The following is a 20714-nucleotide window of genomic DNA, read 5'->3' as shown; positions in this document are numbered from 1 at the left end:
GGGAGAGTTTCCTGGCCAGCCAGAAATCTGGGAGGCAATGGGTAACCATTGCAGTACTTTGCCGAGCATAACCATGGAGCAACAATGGAGGTCCGGTCACCAGCACCACGGTTACTGAAGAAAGAGTCGGAGTAGGAAAAAAAGAATGGGCGGGGTTTTCCGCGCAATCCGCTGCAAAGCAGCCCACCATTGGCTGGCGGTGGAATCTTCGGGTCTCCTGTTGAATGCACCTCTTGCCACTGGGGAACCCGTGGCAGAGGTGCACCGTCGGCAGGACCGGAGGATCTCGCCGACGCCAACGGCCAGAAAACCCCGGCCAATATATATTTGTTTACAGGGTGTGAAACCGTTACTGTTGACATTCAGAGGAACTTGGGTAAAATCAGAGCAGGGAGGTAAAAGATTAGCGTGCAGGTACAGCAATTAGGAAGACAATTGTTGACTTTACTGCAAGGTGAATGGAGAACAAGAACGAGGAACTCTTGCCCGTTGTGCCGGGCTTTGGCGAGACTACAGCTGCAGTACTGTGCGCAGTTTTGGTCTCCATATTTTAGTGAGGATATAGCTGCGATTAGAGCTGGCACAGTGAATGTTCACTAGATTGGCCCCTGCACTGAGAGAGTTGTCCTATGATGAGCGATCGAGTAAATTGGGTCTAAATTCTCTGAAGGTAGACGAATGAGTGGTGATCTCATTGAAATATACAAAACTCTGAAGGGATTGGACAGGGTGGACACAAAGATTGTTCCCGATGCTCGGGGTGCCTAAAACACAAAGTGGGTGGTGGGGCAGATCTCAGGCTTAAGAGCCGATTGTGTAGAAACATAAAAAATAGGTGCAGGGGTAGGCCATTCGGCCCATCAATTCCCCGATACAATTTCCCGACTAATAAGGATTTCCTTCAGTTCCTCCTTCATGCTAGACCCTCTGTCCCCTAGTATTTCCGGAAGGTTAATTGTGCCCTCGTTAGTGAAGAAACTGAGGACTAGTGAAGGACTGAGATGAGGAGAAGTTCCTCACTCCAAGGATTGTGAATCTTTGGAATTCTCTACCACGGAGGGTTAAGACTGTTTTATTGTTGAGTACATTTAAGGCTGGGATAGGCAGATTTTTGGACTCTCAGGGAATTTAGGATATGGGAGCGGGTGGGGTTGGGGGGACTGTGGAGCTGAAGCCCAGGATCAGCCATGATCGTACTGAATGGTGGAACAGGCGTGATGGGCCGAATGGTTTACACCTGGTTCTGTTACCTGTGTCCCTATCGAATCATCTTCTCTCTGCTCCCGCCCAAAACTCCCACCGAGAATTAACATTTCAGGTCAGTGATCTTTCATCCCAATCTAACTCAGGAGTTCCGATGGGAGGTCACCCAGCTGAATGGCTAACTCTGTTTCTCTCTCCACAGATGCTGCCAGACCCGCTGTGTATTTGCAGCATTTTCTGTTTTTATTTCAGATTTCCAGCATCTGCAGTATTTTGCTCCCTTCTATAATAGTCTGGGTCATTTTGCTGCTTTGTCAATGGATGTAAAACTGGTCCTTTCGGATTGTACGACCCTGGTCATCCCTCCCGACCTACCTACCCATTGTTTTTGGTTTCTAATGGATTGCCAATCTGAAATCATTAGTTTAGTCCCAGTGCGTTCACTAATACATGGTCATTGTTTTAGGGACCAGCAACAAAGAGTTTATTGGCTCTTCATCATTTTGCTCCCACAATCTCCAGGGTCTCGTCTTCCTTCGACAGAAGGGACTCTGTCCGACTCACAGCTCAGATTCTCCTTTTAACTGACCCCAGCTTAGACTTTGGGCTGGGGGAGAGCGTCATTACAATGGCGAGGTTGGGCACATCAGAGGTGCTCATCCCAATCTGCCGGGTTTAATGAGGAGCAACATATCCGCCAGGTGAACCTCAGGGATTGGCAATTGGGGCGGGGGAGCGCAAGGAATTTAAGAAAATCCCTTAAATTTCTGCTGCCCAATTTGTTCTCCAGTGTTCCTTGCATTCACATAGTTGGGTGCTGGGCCAAATGGAATTGAGCCCAATTGTGAAGCACTTCACGGTTATGTTGCCTCCCCGTGTGTGTGTGGGTTTCCTCCGGGTGCTCCGGTTTCCTCCCACAGTCCACAGATGTGCAGGTTAGGTGGATTGGCCATCGTAAATTGCCCTTACTGTTCAAAATTGCCCTTAGTGTGGGGTGGGATTGCTGGGTTATGGGGATGGGGTGGGGGTGTTGACCTTGGGTAGGGTGCTCTTTCCAAGAGCCAGTGCAGACCCGATGGGCAGAATGGCCTCCTTCTGCACTGTAAATTCTATAAATCAGCACAATGTGCCCAATGGGCGCTCAGCCTGTTGGCCCTGCGATGCACTCTGTAGCCGAATGGCTGACGGACACTCAGGACCTGGGCCCACACAAAAGTAGCTGCTCAGGTCAGAGCCTGTGAAACAGTGGGGCACATTTCTTACTGGTGAGAGAGAGAGAAGAAGAGCCAGGTTCTGATGTGTGCGATCTTGTTGGCAGCGGTGCGGCTAATCACACTCAAGCAGAAACATGTAGAAAGCGGCAGGTAATTGAGAACAGGCCCAATTACTGCTGTGAAACAAAAACATTTGAGTCAGGAGGCAGAGAGGCCGTAAGCCCATTCCCCAAGCGGAAATGAAGGCCAGCTGCAGCTACAATGTGCTGGGCACCGGCTAATTACAGTAAGTTAGAATTAATCGCCAACAGTTTGCTGACAATGGACAGAATGTTCTGTCTATAACAATCACAATTCTCTACTGACTGACGAAACACCATGAACTAATCACATCATGCAACTTGTACAAGCTCAACTTTAAATAAATAGGAGCCGTGTTTTCCTGATGGAGTTAGTTCTGTTTTGTCGCTGTACTGGCATTTCTCAGGCTCATCGGAAAGGAACACCACCGAGATTAGGAATCGACCACAAGTACGCTTCTTACAAAGCTCCCTCGCAAATTACAGTTCAATTTCATGCACCATTCCTGAAGAGTGAGTTGCTCCCATCCGAGCCCGTGCCAATCCAGCACTAGTCTGAGTAAAAGGGAATTATTCCAAAGGAAATTGAATGGGAAGGGTACAGACACAAGACTCATCACCGACTCTATCACTCATTAGCACCAAACTAATGAAAGAAGAAAAGAAAGAAAAAAGAAATTTGCTTATCGTCACGAGTAGGCTTCAATGAAGTTACTGTGAAAAGCCCCTAGTCGCCACATTCCGGGGCCTGTCCGGGGAGGCTGGTACGGGAATGTGGGGGTCACGATGCTCACATCCATATACCATCCATTTGGCGAGAAAGAGGGGGCGATTTTCCACCCGCATTCGCCATCAGCAAGAACGGCCACACGGGCGCAAAGTACCCGCAAGAGTCGGGAAATGAGATTCTCGCCAGGGAGATCGCATTTCCCTATTTCTCTCGCCCCTCGTGGTGACATCACGAGGTTCCCGCCTTGAAAGGGTGGGAACCCCATTTTAATAAATTTCACAACATTTCAAATAATTCAAAGGGCTTTCTAGCCATATTACCCCCCCCCCCCCCCCCCCCATCACTAAATATTCATACCTCACCAATATCACATCGACGAGGTTCACAACAGCTTTTTTTTTAAATTTAGAGTACCCAATTCATCTTTTTTCCAATTAAGGGGCAATTTAGCGTGGCCAATCTACCTACCCTGCACATCTTTGGGTTGTGGGGGCGAAACCCACGCAGACACGGGGAGAATGTGCAAATTCCAGACAGACAGTGACCCAGAGCCAGGATCGAACCTGGGACCTCGGCGCCGTGAAGCAGCAGTGCTAACCCACTGCCGCCACCGTGCCGCCCCCACAACAGCTATTTATGAACAGGACGCAGCCGAGGGGATCCCACTGGTGGCACCAAATATACTACCTGGGGGAAGAGGGACATGCTTGGCCACTCAACCTGCCAGTGACAGGGGGAACAGGCAACCTGGCATTGGGGAGGGGGGGGGGGGGGGGGGGGGAGACAGCCCCCGATACCTTTGCGGTGGCCGCAGGGGAGGTGGGGATCTACAGGAGCGATTTTAATGTCAGTGTGTCATCAGGGTGTCCTTTAAAGATGGCGCCCCGATCTATGTGGAGCCGGCCTTGCTCTATTAGGCCCAGCCCTGCCCGGCTAACAGCGTAATCCAGGTCCCCCCCCCCCCCAGCCGCGCCCCCCCCATCCCGATTATCTTGCCAGAGTGGCTCAAGATCTGGTCTGAAGACTCGGCTGTGCATTTCGAAAGATACACGCCGATTTTCAGACAGAGCCGGGCACCCTGGCCAATTATGGTAAAGTCCCACCCAGCCTGTTGGGACAGGAAATCTACAGCTGCCAGCATCAGTCCGCACCTTTCAGCATAACCTAAAACCTTCTTTTATTGAATTCTACATCCGGTACAGAAAAAAAACTCTCATACCAGAAATTACCGCCCACCTTTTTTTTTTCCACTTACCGCCCAGTGCCCTGACCGTGTACCTGGAACTTTAGAGTTGAAGTAACTGGATAACTTCTCTTGAGATTTTTTTTCCCACAATTTCAAAGGTGCAATCCGGCATAGCTTTTTTATTAATCAGGTGTCTCAATTTCCCATCAACTGTGCAACCCAGGAGGGCAATTTAATTTAGCTTTCCATTCGGACAAGGAAACAGCAGGCAGGCAAATACAACGTGAAACAAAAGCTGCCTGTGCTGCAAACTTTACCCGCTATGTCGACAAGTAGTCACATCCTTGATATGTCTCAATTTTTGTGTACAAGAAATACCAGGAACAGGGAGAGGAAATTTGGTCCTAATAGACAAGCCTCCTCTCTGACTCCAATCTGCCAATATCCTTTATCTCAAACACATTACTAATCATTCTTTTTGCCCCTCTTCGAAAGCAAATGTGCTTTTTGAAAATTTTGAATGAATTTGTGCAAATCTCCGTTCGTCAAATCACTTTTTAAAAAAAATTACGGCAACTTGATCAGGACGAATGATTTGTTACAAAGACACATGACCCAACAAATGGTGAAAATTTGAACACTGATCACAAGTTGCAAAATTGCGCCTTATCCTTGAAAGATGAGGGGCAGGATTCTCCTTCCTGCTGCACCCGTTTTCGGGTACGGTGTGCCCCCCCCCCCCCCGGGCAGTGGGATTCTCCGTCCTGTCAGCCGGCCAATGGGGTTTCCCATCGTGGGCACCCCTATGCCGTCGGGAAATCTGGGGGCGCGAGTGCGCTGCCGGTGAAGCGGGGAGTCCCGCCGACGGAGAATCCGGCCCACAAAGTCACTTTGCCATAACTTGGTGTAAATTGAAAATCGTCACGAAAATAAAAAGAGGGACCGATTGGAAAAAGTTTTTTTTAAAAGCACAGAGGGCATAGGTCACGGGGCATAGGATGTCCTATTGTGGTGGAAGCAATAAAAACCTGCATCTATGTAGCATCTTTGACGTGCATAAACCTCCATTTCACGGGGCATTCAGCAGTCAAAAACCGACACATCAGCAGAAGAGACAAAAAGGGCGGGATTCTCGGAACATGGAATTCCAAAGGCTGGAGAATTCCGGCCAAAAGCTTGGCCAAAATGGTACATTTTCATGAGAGAGAGAGAGAGAGAGAGCAGGTGCCGAGGAGTACCTCAGGGTAAATTTGTCTTGTTCTTTTAAAATATGTTCAGAGTTTGTGCGATCCACGAACATGGAGTTCTGCTGCAAAAATACAAATGCAGGATTGTCTACAATTTAAAAAAAATTGTTGGAAGGTTTCAGATTCAAGGAATAAGATTTTTTGTAAACAAGTATGGTTCCTCTGAAAGACCGCCGAACAACAGTTTATTTTCCTCTGTAAGATATACAGGGTTTAAAACCAACAGTCCTCGGTACATTCAGCAGTCGGAAGAACAAAAATAGAGAAAATATTGGCCAATTAAATGCGCTACAGCAACGGTCCGATTGCCATAAGATCAATGCCAGAAACTAACCCTCTAAAATGCGGAACAATAATATCAATCAATGTTTGGGTTCACCAGCTAGGCAAAACAGATCTCATCTTATGACTAAGGAGCTCAAGGATAGAATTTCAGAGCTTTGAAGGGAGATGTTTTCTGTCAGTGATGAGAGATAGATGGTGTATATAATATAAACCCAAGCTGGATGGGGGGTGCCTGCAAGCACGCATGTGCCAATGAGCTAATATTACCTCATGGGGAAAAGGTAAGACGCCAGACAACCTCGCCAATCTAAACATCCTGTCAGCCAATTAAAACGAATTTAGCTAAATCACTATCAACAAAGAACATCAAAGAACAAACTCGCCCGACACCAATGAAAACCTACTAATCTTACCGCCAATGTGACCTCAGAAGTTCAAACGAACCCTTTTTGCCCACACAGATTTTTCAAGGTTAAAAACAATTAGAACTTCAGGCCTCAGGAGCACTGTGGCCTGTTCTGGGCTCCACACTTCAGGAAAGGTGAACGGCCACGGCAAGAATATGGCGGAAATTTACCCGGTGGTTACCGTGAACGCGCAACTTCAGTTGTGTGGTCAGGTGGGAGGGGTTAGGGTCTCTTTGGAATAGGGAAGGTTAAGGCGTGACCTCATTAGATTTTGAAGACGAGAGGTTTTTGAATCACAGAATCTTTGCGGTGCAGAAGAAGGCCATTGGGCCCATCGAGTTCATTCTGGAGCTCTACCAAGCATTCTACTTGGTCCCACTCCCCTTGACGTATCCATGTAGCCTTGCACATGGTGGAATGGTCTCCTTCTGCAGCAAGTTCCTACGATTCAGTAATATTGCAACCAGGTGACATTATTTTAATTGGGACTAGTGATCATTCAGCAACATTAAGAAAGAATCCTCGGCTTAGATCTTGTTGCATATATTCTGCACCCCTGAACTTCAAAGTTCAATAATGACTGGGATACAGATGCCTAGTTTTACTGAGGGAAGAATCAATTTGTGCAGATCCTGAGAATTAATTGGCAAATGTTTAAGAAATAGCTATCAGGCTGCCAATATAGATGTATAAGAGGGGACAATTTGTTTACATGAATGTGAAGAGGGAGAGGGTGTCAGCAATCTGTGCTTGTGCTAGTACTCATAAGTAAGAAGTCTTACAACACCAGGTTAAAGTCCAACATGTTTGTTTCAAACACTAGCTTTCAGAGCACTGCTCCTTCCTAAGGTGAGGGACATACCTCTTCATTCATAAGAACATAAGAACTAGGAGCAAGAGTAGGCCATCTGGCCCCTCGAGCCTGCTCCGCCATTCAATGAGATCATGGCTGATCTTTTGTAGACTCAGCTCCACTTTCCAGCCTGAACACCATAACCCTTAATCCCTTTATTCTTCAAAAATCTATCAATCTTTACCTTAAAAACATTTAATGAAGGAGCCTCAACTGCTTCACTGGGCAAGAAATTCCATAGATTCACAACCCTTTGGGTGAAGAAGTTCCTCCTAAACGCAGTCCTAAATCTACTTCCCCTTATTTTGAGGCTATGTCCCCTAGTTCTGCTTTCACCCGCCAGTGGAAACAACCTGCCCGCATCTATCCTATCTATTCCCTTCATAATTTTAAATGTTTCTATAAGATCCCCCCTCATCCTTCTAAATTCCAACGAGTACAGTCGCAGTCTACGCAACCTCTCCTCACAATCCAACCCCTTCAGCTCTGGGATTAACCTCGTGAATCTCCTCTGCACATCCTCCAGTGTCAGTACGTCCTTTCTCAAGTAAGGAGACCAAAACTGAACACAATACTCCAGGTGTGGCCTCACTAACACCTTATACAATTGCAACATAACCTCCCTAGTCTTAAACTCCATCCCTCTAGCAATGAAGGACAAAATTCCATTTGCCTTCTTAATGCTTTAATATTTTATTCACCTGAGGAAGGAGCAGTGCTCCGAAAGCTCGTATTTGAAACAAACCTGTTGGACTTTAACCTGGTGTTGTAAGACTTCTTACTGTGCTCACCCCAGTCCAACGCCGGCATCTCCACATCAGTACTCATAGGAGCATTGGAATTACCATTGCCCAGAAACTGAACTGGACCAGCCGTATAAATACTGTGGCTATGGGAGGAACGGTGGCACAGTGGTTAGCACTGTTGCCTCATGGCGCCGAGGACCCGGGTTCGACCTAACTTGCCCCTTAATTGGAAAAAAAAAATTGGGTCCTCTAATTTTTTTTTAAACTTCAAAGATATTTGAAGACGAAACATGGTGAGTTCGGGGGCAAATCTCAAAAAAAAAATATTCCCATAGCCTGTCCGCCATCTGCAAGGTGCAGATTAAGGTGAAATACTCCCTATTTGTCTGGAGGAGTGCTGCTCCAACAACACTCAAGAAGCTCAACACCATCCAGGACAAAGCAGCCCCGCTTGATTGGGACCCCACCCACCACCTTAAACATTCATTTCCTCTACTGCTGATGCACAGCGGCACAATGCTTACCTGTGATAAGATATCCTGAAGAACCCACCACGCCTCCTTGGACAGCCCCTCCCAAATCCACGACCTCGCCACCTAGAAGGGCAAGGGCAGTAGATGCACGGGAACGCCACCACTTGCAAGTTCCCCTTCAACTGACTCACCGTCCTGACATGGAACTGTACTGCCGTTCCTTCCATGTTGGTGGGGCAAAATCCTGGAACTGTCGCCCTAACAGCACTGTGCGTGCACCTACATCAGAGAGACCACAGCGGTTAAAAAAGGTGGCTCGCCGTCACCATCGCCATCTCAAAGGAATCCAGGGATGGGCAATAAATGCTGGTCAGTGACGTCCACATCTTAGGAATAAATCATTTTTAAAAACCTGGCTGGACATGAAGATCTATACTCTTCTGCTCATGCAGAGATTCCCTACCCAATTTACCCTCAACACAGAGGCACTCTATTGCCAAAGTATCTTTTCCTACATGGTACCCCACCGTACAGATATTAAGTTGGCAGCCTCTTGTTGCCATGGAATCTATTTCCGCCATTCCTATGGTTAAGATATTTGGCAAATCTGTGCCGCTGATCACTTACGTGTCTATGATGCGTTTTGCCCCGATGAGCGAAGACATCCCGCTAGGGCAGTGCAGTGTGAGTTCCAGAGAGCCCCGCGCAGGATGCGCTATCGTCACGGTCACTGCCACATGTTCCAAGGTGTTCAAGCTGGACATGCTCAAGTCGTCAGCGGTCACTGTGAAAAGCAGGATGAGGAGTCAGCCCAATTTATACCGGACGCGTAAATAAGCAGCAAAACGCGTCCGCAATCGGCCGCCAAATTGCCAACTCAAGCAGAGAGGATGGATACAAGCTGCTCTCGGCCCTGACCCTTGGTAATACCAACCTAGCACTGTCACCAAAGAGAAAATGCTGGAAAATCTCATCAGGTCTGCCAGCATCTGTAGGGAGAGAAAAGAGCTGACGTTTCGAGTCCAGATGAACCTTTGCCAGAGCCCTAGCTTTCTGTCAAAATGTACCAGGTGGCAGCGCCAGGAGCTGACCCTAGTGGGAGTTCCATTTAGGGGGGGGGGGAACACATATGTGTGGTGGGTTTTTTGGGCTGGGGGAATGGGAGAGCGGACAGTGAGGTGGGGGGATTCCGGTGGTGAATGTTGGTTGGGGGGGGGGGGGGGGGGGGGGGGGGGCGGCAGTGAGCCCCCGAGACCTCCGTGATGTGAGTTGGGGGCCATTAGGTGCCGTGCTGGCTGGGGCGCCGGTTAAAGATGGTATCGCGATCTGTTTGGAGCTGGTTCGCGGCTCTAAGAGGCCCCCGCCCCGCCAGAGTGACAACATAAACCACGCCCACACAAAATTACGTGAGACATTCCGCCGAATCAATGTAGTGAACCTTCTTTGAACCGCCTCTAATGCATTTACACCATCCTTCAAGTAAGGTAACCAAAACTGTGTGCGGCACAGTCTCACCAATACCCTATAGAGCTGCAACACCACTTCCCTACTTTTCTACTCTATTCCATTAGCAATGAATGCCAAAATTCCATTTGCTTTCCTTATTACCTGCTGCATCTGCATACTAACTTTCTGCGATTCATGCACCAGGGCACCCAGATCCCTCTGCACTGAAGCATTCTGAAGTTCCTCCCCATTCAGATAAGTTGCCCTTTTATTCCTCCGACCAAAATGGATCACCTCACAGTTATCCACGTTAAATTTCACCTGCCACATTTTGGCCCACTCACCTAACCTGCCCGTGACCATTTGTAAATGTTGTATTTCCTCATTACAACTTGCTTAGAAATCATAGAATTTACAGTGCAGAAGGAGACCATTCGGCCCATTGAGTCTGTACCAACCCTTGGAAAGGGCACCATACTCAAGCCCCCACCTCCACCATGTCCCCGTAACCCTATCTAACCTTTTTTATACCTATTTTAGCATCCTCTGCATATGTGGCTTTAAACATTCTATCCCTGCAACCAAGTCATTAATATAGGGCACGATCTACCAGCTGCGTTACCGCGCTGTGCAACGCGGCTGGTAGATACTGGGAGATCCCGCTTCCAGGATTTACCCAGTTTGCCACGCCTCATGAGATTTAACATGATCTGATGAGACGTCGCAATGTGAATTTCCCCCCATTATGGGCGGATCAGTTTTTGGCAAATCTGTATATTAAGAATGTGACAGCTATTCTCTAATATGCACTCCCACCATCTACCCAATGTATAGGATCTAAACTCCTCACCTTGGAGATACTGAGTGAGTGCCGCTCAGTGCTGGTCTCCACAAACGGCGACCAGTCGGAACAGCACTTGTGGGGGTCTCCCAGGGGATCGGAGGCCCCCAGGTGCTTGCCCTCTGGACAGAGTGGCACCCTGGCACTGCTGGTGCCATCTGGGCACCCTGGCAATGTCTGGGTGGCACTGCCAGCAGGCAGGGGCACTACCAGTGTGGCACTGCCAAGGTGCAAAAGCTGGCATTTATTCCTGCGGGACGGGCCCACTATTTACATCTTGGCAACCAGAAAATGCCACTTTTACCCCCACCCTCTGCTTTCTCTTGGTTAGCAGTCTCCTATCCAAGCTAGCAACAGGCTGCTGGTTTAGCACACTGGGCTAAATCGCTGGCTTTGAAAGCAGACCAAGGCAGGCCAGCAGCACGGTTCAATTCCCATACCAGCCTCCCCGAACAGGCGCCGGAATGTGGCGACTAGGGGCTTTTCACAGTAATTTCATTGAAGCCTACTCGTGACAATAAGCGATTTTCATTTCATTTCATTTTCATTTGATTTTCGTTTTAGGGTGTCCCACAAAGTCAAAATCTATCCCAAAGATTCTTTTTCAAAGACCCGTTTGAGGCGTAGAAAATGCACTTCGAGTTTCCCGTGCTTCCCGACAGGGGGGCGAGTGATAGGGTGCTATCAGGGGTCTGGGTCGGGGAGGGGAAAATCTCGGACATTTATAAGATTATGCAGGAGGTGGAGGAGGTACCAGTAGAGGAGTTGAAAGACAAGTGGGAGGTAGAGCTGGGGGAACAGATAGAGGATGGGACATGGGCAGACGCCCTAGAGAGGGTCAACTCGTCGTCGTCATGTGCGAGACTGAGTCTCATTCAATTTAAGGTACTGCATAGAGCCCACATGACGGGGACAAGGATGAGTCGGTTTTTCGGGGGTGAAGACAGGTGTGTCAGATGTTCGGGAAGCCCTGCGAATCATGCACACATGTTTTGGGCATGTCCGGCACTGGAGGAGTTCTGGAAGGGGGTGGCAGGGACGGTGTCGAGAGTGGTGGGGTCCAGGGTCAAGCCAGGATGGGGACTTGCGATCTTCGGGGTTGGGGTGGAGCCGGGGGTACAGGAGGCGAGGGAGGCTGGAATATTAGCCTTTGCGTCCTTGGTGGCTCGGAGGAGGATCTTGATTCAGTGGAGGGACGAAAGGCCTCCAAGTGTTAACACCTGGTTAAACGACATGGCAAACTTCATCCAATTGGAAAGGATCAAATTCGCCTGAGAGGGTCGGTGCAGGGGTTTCTCAGGCGATGGCAACCCTTCCTGGACCTCTTAGATCAGAGATAGAAACTGAGGTCGTGACAGCAGCAACCCGGGAGGGGAGGGGAAGGCGGGAGGGAGGGGGGGGGAAGGGGGGGACAACAACGAAGGAAGTACGGTAGCGGTGGTGGCACGGGCAGGGCCTGCCCGAGGACACTGCCAGAAATGATAAGTTGGTCTGACTGTCGGTTCGCCGGGGGGGGGGGGGGGGGGGACTTTTTGTTAAGTAGGGGGGTTTGACTCTGTTTTGATATAATTTAAATTTAAATGTAGGGGGGGTTAAAATGTTTGTATTTTGAAAAATTTCTTCAATAAAAATTATTTAAAAAAAAAAGAAAATGCACTTCGAGCCTCGCAAGGCTGCCAGCTTGGAACGTGACTGCACACAAAGCTGGCAGAGGCCTGGCTCCACGCAACAGGACACAGCAACATACTTCAACCACAACAGGTAGCTCTCCTGTAACGGGGGTCACTGAAATCTAATTTACTCCAGATCGTCTGTGCTTCAGAATAGGACCCAATCCATTCCTTCCTCACAGTGTAAACAATTCAAATAAGTCCACCATCATTCAGCAGGCGCACAAGCCGATGTAATGTACAATTTGGAACAAGGTGGGATCTACCCTAGTGTTAATTCCTTGGAACTTTGAAGTGAAGGTTGTAATGCTAACCCGCAGACTGGACACTGGTTTCTCCAAGGGAGCTCTGCTTTGCCAAGTTTCTACCGTTTTACACATTGGTAATTTAATGTCTTGACTCTTTCTCTAATTCTTTTTAAGCTGCTGGGGTTTGAAACACATGAATGTGGATGGGTCACAGTTCTCAACTTTCATGTTCTAGTTAGTAACTGTACGCTGGAAGGGCTAAACCGACTTGGCACTGAATCACAAAATTGCCTACTACCCTTACAACCCTGGACTCTGCTGTGATCGGGGGAGAGAGGGAAATCAGCACATGGGAACAGGAGGTACTCATTCAGCGTCCCCCCCACCCCCCGAGCCTGTTCCACCATTCAATGAGATCATGGCATGTCTGTATCTCAACTCCATTTTCTGCCTCGGCTCCTTAAAACACCTGACTGACAAAAAAAACTATCGATCTCAGAATTAAAATAATTAATTGAGCTCCAGTATCTCCTGTGGCAGAGAGTTCCGCAGTTCCACCCCCCCCCCCCCCCCCCCGTTGCACGAAGAACCGTGTCCCGACTCCGAGTTTAAGGTTATGCCCCTTTGCTTTCAACGTCTCAGTGCTGAGGTGGAAGGGTGGGTGGGGGGGGGGGGGGGGGGGGGGCAGTGGTCTCTGGGGGAAGCGTTTTAGCTGCTGATACTCATGTGTGGACAGAGAGAGAAAATAAAATAGATTGTAGTGGTGCCTCTGGGGCTGGAGCACATAATCTAAACTCACACGAGAGAGTGCCGCACTGCCAGAGGTGCTGCCTGTAGGCTGACATATTAAAGTGAGGCGGCCCAGTCTGCTCTCTCTCTCTCAATTAAAAATCCCACTGCACAATTTGAAGAACAGCAGTGGCTCTTGGCCAACGTTCATCCCTCAAATCAAGACCACTGAAACCAGGTACCTGGTCGCACATCTCATTGTTTGCGAGTCCCTAACGTGATACCAACTGCTCGGAGCGTTTGCCCACATGACAAAAAAGTGTCTGCCCAGCGAATAAAATCCACTGGCAGTGAAGTGTTTTGGGATATCTCGAGAATCTGAAATTGGCTATATAAATGCAGGGCGGTTAGTTAGATTGCTCCTGGCTTTCCATTCTTTTGGCTTTCACCATCCCAAGTCTCACACATGACGCTTGGCCACCTTTCGGGCAAGGTCGTGGAACTTGCCAAGCTGTGTCTAGGTGCCTTCGAGATGAGACTGGGGTGAAAGAGAAAGAAACTTGGGAAAAGTTCCAAACAAAACCTGAAGTAAAGCAGCAGTGGCTAAAGAAATAAGAGAGGCTCCCAGTCGCCAAAACAAACAGCCACTGCTGAAAGCTCAGGGAAAACGAGACTCTTCTCCACTGAGCCCATCCACCATTTTATTTGTGCTGCTCTTAATTAGTAGCGAGGGAAAGCGCAGTTTTAAAATTTAAGAAAAAGTTCCGAGCCTCTTTTTATTCCTGATAAAACAATGAGTTGGCAATCTTCTGCCGAGCATATTGAAAGGAATTGGATAACTCGGGTTTTGAACGCTGTCCAACATCCAGTGACAGATAGAGCCGCCGTCCACATTTTACTGATATTTCTGTTTGGAGCAGTAAGATTGCCTTAAATGGTCAAGAAGCAGGGTAACTTGGCTATGGACCAGCATCAGCATTGGAGTAGCTTCTTGTCTACTTTAATGATTGCATCACATTTCCTCCTTGATAAATTTTCATTGGAACGTCACTCTCAACCACATTTGAGCCAAAAGTGATAAATAATGTTTAGATATTAAAACCACTGCACTTGCATGACATCATTGGTCTGGCGATATTAACCATCCAAAAACAAGTTGTTGAGTTTTGTTCTGTTCCAAAATGAGAAAAAGATACGGTTTCCTCACAGCACACACGCTTTCCTCCTCATCCCCATTACTGTCTGCTAAAATACCTGGACAGGGGGTCTTGGGGTGCAGTGGGTAAGAGGCCCTGCCTCGGAGCCAGATGCTCAAATCTTACTGCAGGACTTGACGACCAAGGGAGGTGTGTGCATAATGCGGCCAAAACAGGTTGACTATGTCCTTCCAACACAGGCTAATGGCCTGCGGTAAGAGTGGGTGAGATTGCGGTTCAGTCTTGTGATGGAAACAATGTTGGAGCCTCTACCGTCCCTATTCAAAACTCCAGGAGTATAATGTGCATGTAATAGTGTCTATTGCAACAGCAACCTGGATTCCTTGTGTGGCTGGTTGGCTCGATTTGGCTGGATGACCAACGTGGATCTGATTATTGCCAACAGCACAGAGTTTGATCCGCGTTCTGGCTTCACCCCAGGTCATGGCGCTGTGTCTTCGTTCAGAGAACAGAAGAAGAATGTCCATGTGGTCATCAGACTTGGACAGGACTGGGTTTGGTTGTGATGGCCACCTGCACTCCAGGCCGATGATCTCTCCACAGGGGCCCAGAGTGGACGAGGGATGGTCTCCGTAACAATTCTCTCCAGCAGCATATTCCACTGGCCGTAACTCAACCCAGCAGCTTGGGTGAGCAATTCATGGAAGTAATCGCACTGGATTGGAAGACTGCACCTTCTGCTCTCGCTGGTCCTAGCCAGTCACCAAAGTAAAAGCGTCCCCAAATACACGCGCCAAAGTGTGAGGCCATAGACTGGATTGGATCAACGCAAAGCTCAATGCATCCATCCTTTGCAGACTGCTCGCAACTGGGGAGTCAACCATCCGACCAGACCAGCCTGCAGGGCACCAGGCAGGTCGCCCCGAGACTCCCTGGGAAAATGCACCATAAAATGAAACAAAATAAGGCCTACCTTATTGGTTGAAATTTTAATGGGGAGGCAGTGGTCCGCCTCGGCTACTTCAGGGGAGCTCTGAACGGCCAGCTAATGAGCAGCTGTTGGGATCCCTGACCCGTTAAAAGATTAGATCCCGCCTCCGAGCTGACGACCAATCAGAAAGAGGATCAGCAGCCCTCCAGTACCAGCACTGCAACCGGGAGCGGCAGCTGTTGTACTCAGCCAGGAGAAGCAGCATGGGCACAACCCCCAGAAGAAGGTAGGTGAGTTTGGGCTGGGATGAGCAGGAGGGAGCGGTGAAATGGTGGGGGCCAATTGCCACCGGGGGAGGGGGTGTCCCTTTGGAGCACAGAGCGCACGATCAGAAGGGCACTCACCTGGACCATAGGCAATCAGCAAGGCCACCAGAGTTCACCAGGTGGTCGCCACAAATAGCTGAGGGCCCACCTACTGCTGCTAAACAGCAAGCGGCAGGGGAGATGCCTTATTTTTTTATTCTCCTTTTTTACATTTTCTCCCAAATTTACACTCACCAACAATAAACAATAATCAGCAACAAATATGTCAATCACCATATCAATCACAACAATCCCATTCTCCCACCAAATCCCAAACAACAGCCCGCATGTTCACACAAACAAATGACAAAAAGAAATGAGGGATCACCTATAGTCACCATTAGCCGAGATGTTTGTGCTCAAGGTGAGGATTGCAGATTGCAACTGCGGGGACCTCTACTGTGCCCCTCAACCCTGACAACTAATAAGTGCCAATGTGGAAAATTATTTCTGAGTTTGTGAACTAGCATAAACCAACTGAAGAGGAGAAGAACAGAGGCTGGGGAATTCTGCAGTGCAGTGAGTAACTCACCTCCTGACCCCCCCCCCCCCCCCCCCCCCCCCCCACACCCCCAAAAGCTTGTCCACCATCTACAAATTCAAGTCTGGAGTGCAATGGAATACTCTCCACTTGCCTGGATAAGTGCAGCTCCAACAACACTCAAGAAGCTCGACACCATCCAGGACAAAGCAACCCGCTTGGTTGGCACCCCATCCACAAACATTCACTCCCTCCAGTGTCAGCCGTGTGTACCATCTACAAAAGGCATGGCACCAGCTCATGAAGGCTCCTTCCAGAGCACCTTGCAAACCCCTGACCCTTACTACTGAGAAGGACAAAGGCAGCAAATGAGAGGAACACCATCAGCCACCTGCAAATTCCCCTTCAAGTCACACATCATCCTAACTGAGAACTCTCTCGCTGTTCCTTGACTACTACTGGGTCAAAATCCTGGAACTCCCTTCCTAACAGCACTGTGGGTGTGCCTACAGCACATGGAGAGGGGCGGTTCAAGAAGGTGACTCATTAGCATATTTTAAAGGACAATCACAGGTGGTCAATAAATGCTGGCATAGCCAGCAAAGCCGATAGCCAGAGAATGAATAAAGACAAGAGACAGAAACCATGCAGCACATACACAGCCATGCGGCAAAATTCATACTGTTTTGAAGTTTAATATTCCTTGCCTGTCACACCAAGAATGTCCACCCCATCGTACTCAACATAAGGGCTCAGCATATTTACTGCACTGGTTTGTCGGCCCGTGTTCTTATCATCAACCCAGCACGGTAGCACAGTGGTTAGCACAGTTGCTTCACAGCTCCAGGGTCCCAGGTTCGATTCCCGGCTGGGTCACTGTCTGTGCGGAGTCTGCACGTTCTACCCGTGTCTGCGTGGGTTTCCTCCGGGTGCTCCGGTTTCCTCCCACAGTCCAAAGATGTGCAGGTTAGGTGGATTGGCCATGCTAAATTGCCCCTTAGTGTCCAAAAAGATTAGGTGGGGCTATTGGGTTGCGGGGGTAGGGTGGAGGTGTGGGCTTACATAGGGTGCTCTTTCCAAGGGCCAGTGCAGTCTTGATGGGCCGAATGGCATCCTTCTGCACAGCAAATTCTATGATCCATGATCTGTGCTCCTGGCTGGTAGACTCACAAGCAATAACTGGAACTTTTGCCTTAAAACACAGAAGTCTCTGGCGATGAAGCCAGTGAACTTCTGAAGCCAATTACCAATAAACTCGTGGCAACAAACACTTCCTTGTTGAGTTACGATTTGGCAAGAAACAAGTCAAATGTATTGCAGCCTGAATGTAGCCACTTCTTGTTGTAGTTGCGAAACCGAGTCCTTTTTCAATCAGTTTAACACATGTCGCAATACTAAACACAAACTGGAAATCTAGAAGATGCCTTGACAAGCCATCCCATCAATCTCTCGGTTGGTGAATATTTTTCCCTGGTGTTTGGTCTCATCTTTCACGCGAGATGCTAAACCAAGACCTCATCTGTCCGTTCAGGTGAACATAAAAAAGCTACAGCATTGTTTGAAGAATGTTACGATCCCCGAAGAGACCAATAAGTTTTTAAAAAAGAGACATGAATTTCCCCAGTGGCTGACGCAAAGATTCGCAGGTCAACGTGTCATGATTCATCTGAAAATAATCAGATGATAAATATTGGCCAAGAACTCCCCTGGTCTTCCTCAAAATTGTGCCGTTGAATTTCTGAAAGGCCAGAGTTGTTTACAACTTAATGTCTTATCCAGAAAACAGCACCTCTGACAGTACAGCACTCCCTCAGCACTGCTCCGGCATATTAACCTAGATTTATGTGCTGGTTTGAGGCACTCACGATTACAGGTTTCACTGAAAATGAACAAAAAAAAATGAAATGAAAATCGCTTATTGTCACGAGTAGGCTTCAAAGTTGCTGTGAAAAGCCCCTAGTCGCCACATTCTGGTGCCTGTTCGGGGAGGCTGGTACGGGAATTGAACCGTGCTGCTGGCCTGCCTTGGTCTGCTTTAAAAGCCAACTCTTCAGCCCTGCGCCAAACCAGCCCCTGAGTAAACAAACTAAAATCAATATCGACAAAACATTACTTAGCAGACAACTATTACATTCAACGAAAGAAAATTTTTTCCCCATCAACTTGCTAACACAGCCAAAAACCCCAGACTGCATTTAGGCATTACACTCCACTCCCAGCAGAAATTTAGAGCGCGTTTTAACGGAAACATTTCTCAGCGTCATCCCGCCTTGGCGAGATTACGACCAGTATTTAACGGCACTCGGTGCCGGAAATGAGCCACGACGAGGTGAGGATCCACTGCCCCTTCACCCAGGCGACCTGTCTCAAGTGAGTTGTGCATGTCAGACAAAACGATCCTTCCCTCTCACTGACCACATATCGACCGTCTCACAGGAACTCCATCTGATGGGGCCGGGCCACCTGGAGTCATTTCAAGGCCAACACTGCCAGGGTGGTGACCACAGAGGAAAGCCTGGAGCATGACGTCAGCATCTTGAGTGGTGGTGCCCAAGGCATGGCTCAGTCTGTGACAATCATGGCTGAGGGCCTCAATATCATATCCCAGCCGATGGGGGACATGTCCCAGATGCAGGTGGGCATTGCCGAGGCACTGCAGAACACAGACCAGTCACTGGGGGGGGGGGGGGGGGGCATCGCTGATGGCATCGACGCCATGATGCAGGCAATGGGGATCCGTCAGGACTGGCAGAGCCAAATCGACACACAGGCCTCTGGAGCTCGCTCCAGCTGCCCCTCCATTCCATGGAGACCCCAGAGGACCCTTTAGGCACCATCAGGGAGGAGGGAGCCCTGGAGGCCAATCCAAGAAGATGACGGTGGTGTCTTGCTCTTCTGAATCCCCCCCTCCTGACACCAACGCATCTCAAGGGAGCGGGCAGAACAGGGTGGCATGGCAACTCCAGCCCTTGGCCCTCCAGAGGACCCGGCAAGCGCATCAAAGGCCACATGATGTGGAAAGCAGCAGGCTGCCTCTACCTCTGATGTGCATCCTGGGGATACACCTAGACGTAGCACTAGACCACGAAAGATCAGGAAGAGAACGGATCACTGAGTGGACATTGGCGATTGGGGTGGGGTCACTATCTGTAGCTAGGGGGAATGGAAATGTCAAATGTTTATAATTAAAGCATGTTACAACTGATACATGTGAAGCCTCTGGCATGATAATCTTCACAGCAGCCTGCCTGCACCACCACACACTGTTGCCCTCCATTCCCCCCGCCCCCTCAGCATAGTGGTCCAAGATCAAATGCCCCCGATGCAGACCCTGTACCCTAGTCTTGTATATAAAGTCCCAAACTCATCCTGGCTTCAACAAGACAAAGTACAAAGAACAATACAGCTCAGGAACAGGCCCTTCGGCCCTCCAAGCCTGTACTGGTCATGATACCAACCTTTGCCAAAACCCTCAGCCCTTCCTTGTGCGGTATCCCTCTATACCCATCCTATCCATGTATTTGTCAAGTTGCCTTTTGAACGCCGTTAATGTATCTGATTCCACAACCTCCCCTGGCAACGCGTTCCAGGCACTCACCATCGTCTGTGTAAAAATCTGCCTCGCACATCTCCTCTAAACTTTGCCCCACGGACCTTAAACCTATGCCCCCTGGCGACTGACCCCTCCCTGGGAAGTAGTGCCTGCCCATCCATTCTATCCATGCCCCTCATAATCTTATAGACCTCTTATCAGGTCACTCCTCAACCTCAGTCTTTCTGATGAAAACAGTCTGAGTTTATTCAGCCTCTCCACATAGCTAACACCCAACATTCTGGTAAATCTCCTCTGCATCCTCTCCAAAGCCTCCACATCCTTCTGGTAGTGTGGCGACCAGAATTGTGCGCAATATTCCAAGTGTGGCCTTACCATGATTCTATATAACTGTAGCATGGCTTGCCAGTTTTTATATTCGATGCCCGGTCCAATGAAGGAAAGCATTACGTATACTTGTCCACTCGTGTTGCCACCTTCAAAGATCTGTAGACCTGCCCGGACCTGATTTTCTATATTCCTAAGAATTTTGCCATGTACGGCATGTTTCACCTCTATGTTAGACCTACCAAAATGCATTACCTCACATTTGTCCGGATTAAACACCATTTGCCATTTCTCTGTCCCAGTCTCCAACCTATCCATGTCCTGCTGTATCCTCAACACTATCTGCCAACATCCACCAACCTTGGTGTCACCCGCAAACGTACCAATCAGGCTAGCTACATTTTCCTCCAAATTGTTTATGTACATTACAAATAGAGACCCCAGCACAGATCCCTGTGGAACACCATTAGTCGCAACCTTCCATTCAGAAAACACACTTCTCCTTCTGCATCCATCTTACCACCTCAACTCTGATCCTGTGC

At 48.8% G+C, this 20714-nt stretch overlaps 1 protein-coding gene across 2 annotated transcripts in view; it reads right to left on the bottom strand.

The window, feature by feature from the left end:
* The window catches only part of pcsk7 (proprotein convertase subtilisin/kexin type 7), a 257528-nt gene that overhangs the window by 30703 nt on the left and 206111 nt on the right, over positions 1-20714 (bottom strand). For both annotated transcript variants that reach the window (XM_038779566.1, XM_038779567.1), the window contains exon 12: positions 9052-9208. In XM_038779566.1, coding sequence (XP_038635494.1) covers positions 9052-9208 — 157 coding nt within the window. The remainder of the gene's footprint in view (positions 1-9051; positions 9209-20714) is intronic.

Source organism: Scyliorhinus canicula, chromosome 19, assembly GCF_902713615.1.
Source record: "Scyliorhinus canicula chromosome 19, sScyCan1.1, whole genome shotgun sequence".
NCBI classification, from domain to species: domain Eukaryota; kingdom Metazoa; phylum Chordata; class Chondrichthyes; order Carcharhiniformes; family Scyliorhinidae; genus Scyliorhinus; species Scyliorhinus canicula.
Note: the sequence above shows the minus strand (reverse complement) of the source record. Positions and strands in the feature narration are given on the sequence as shown.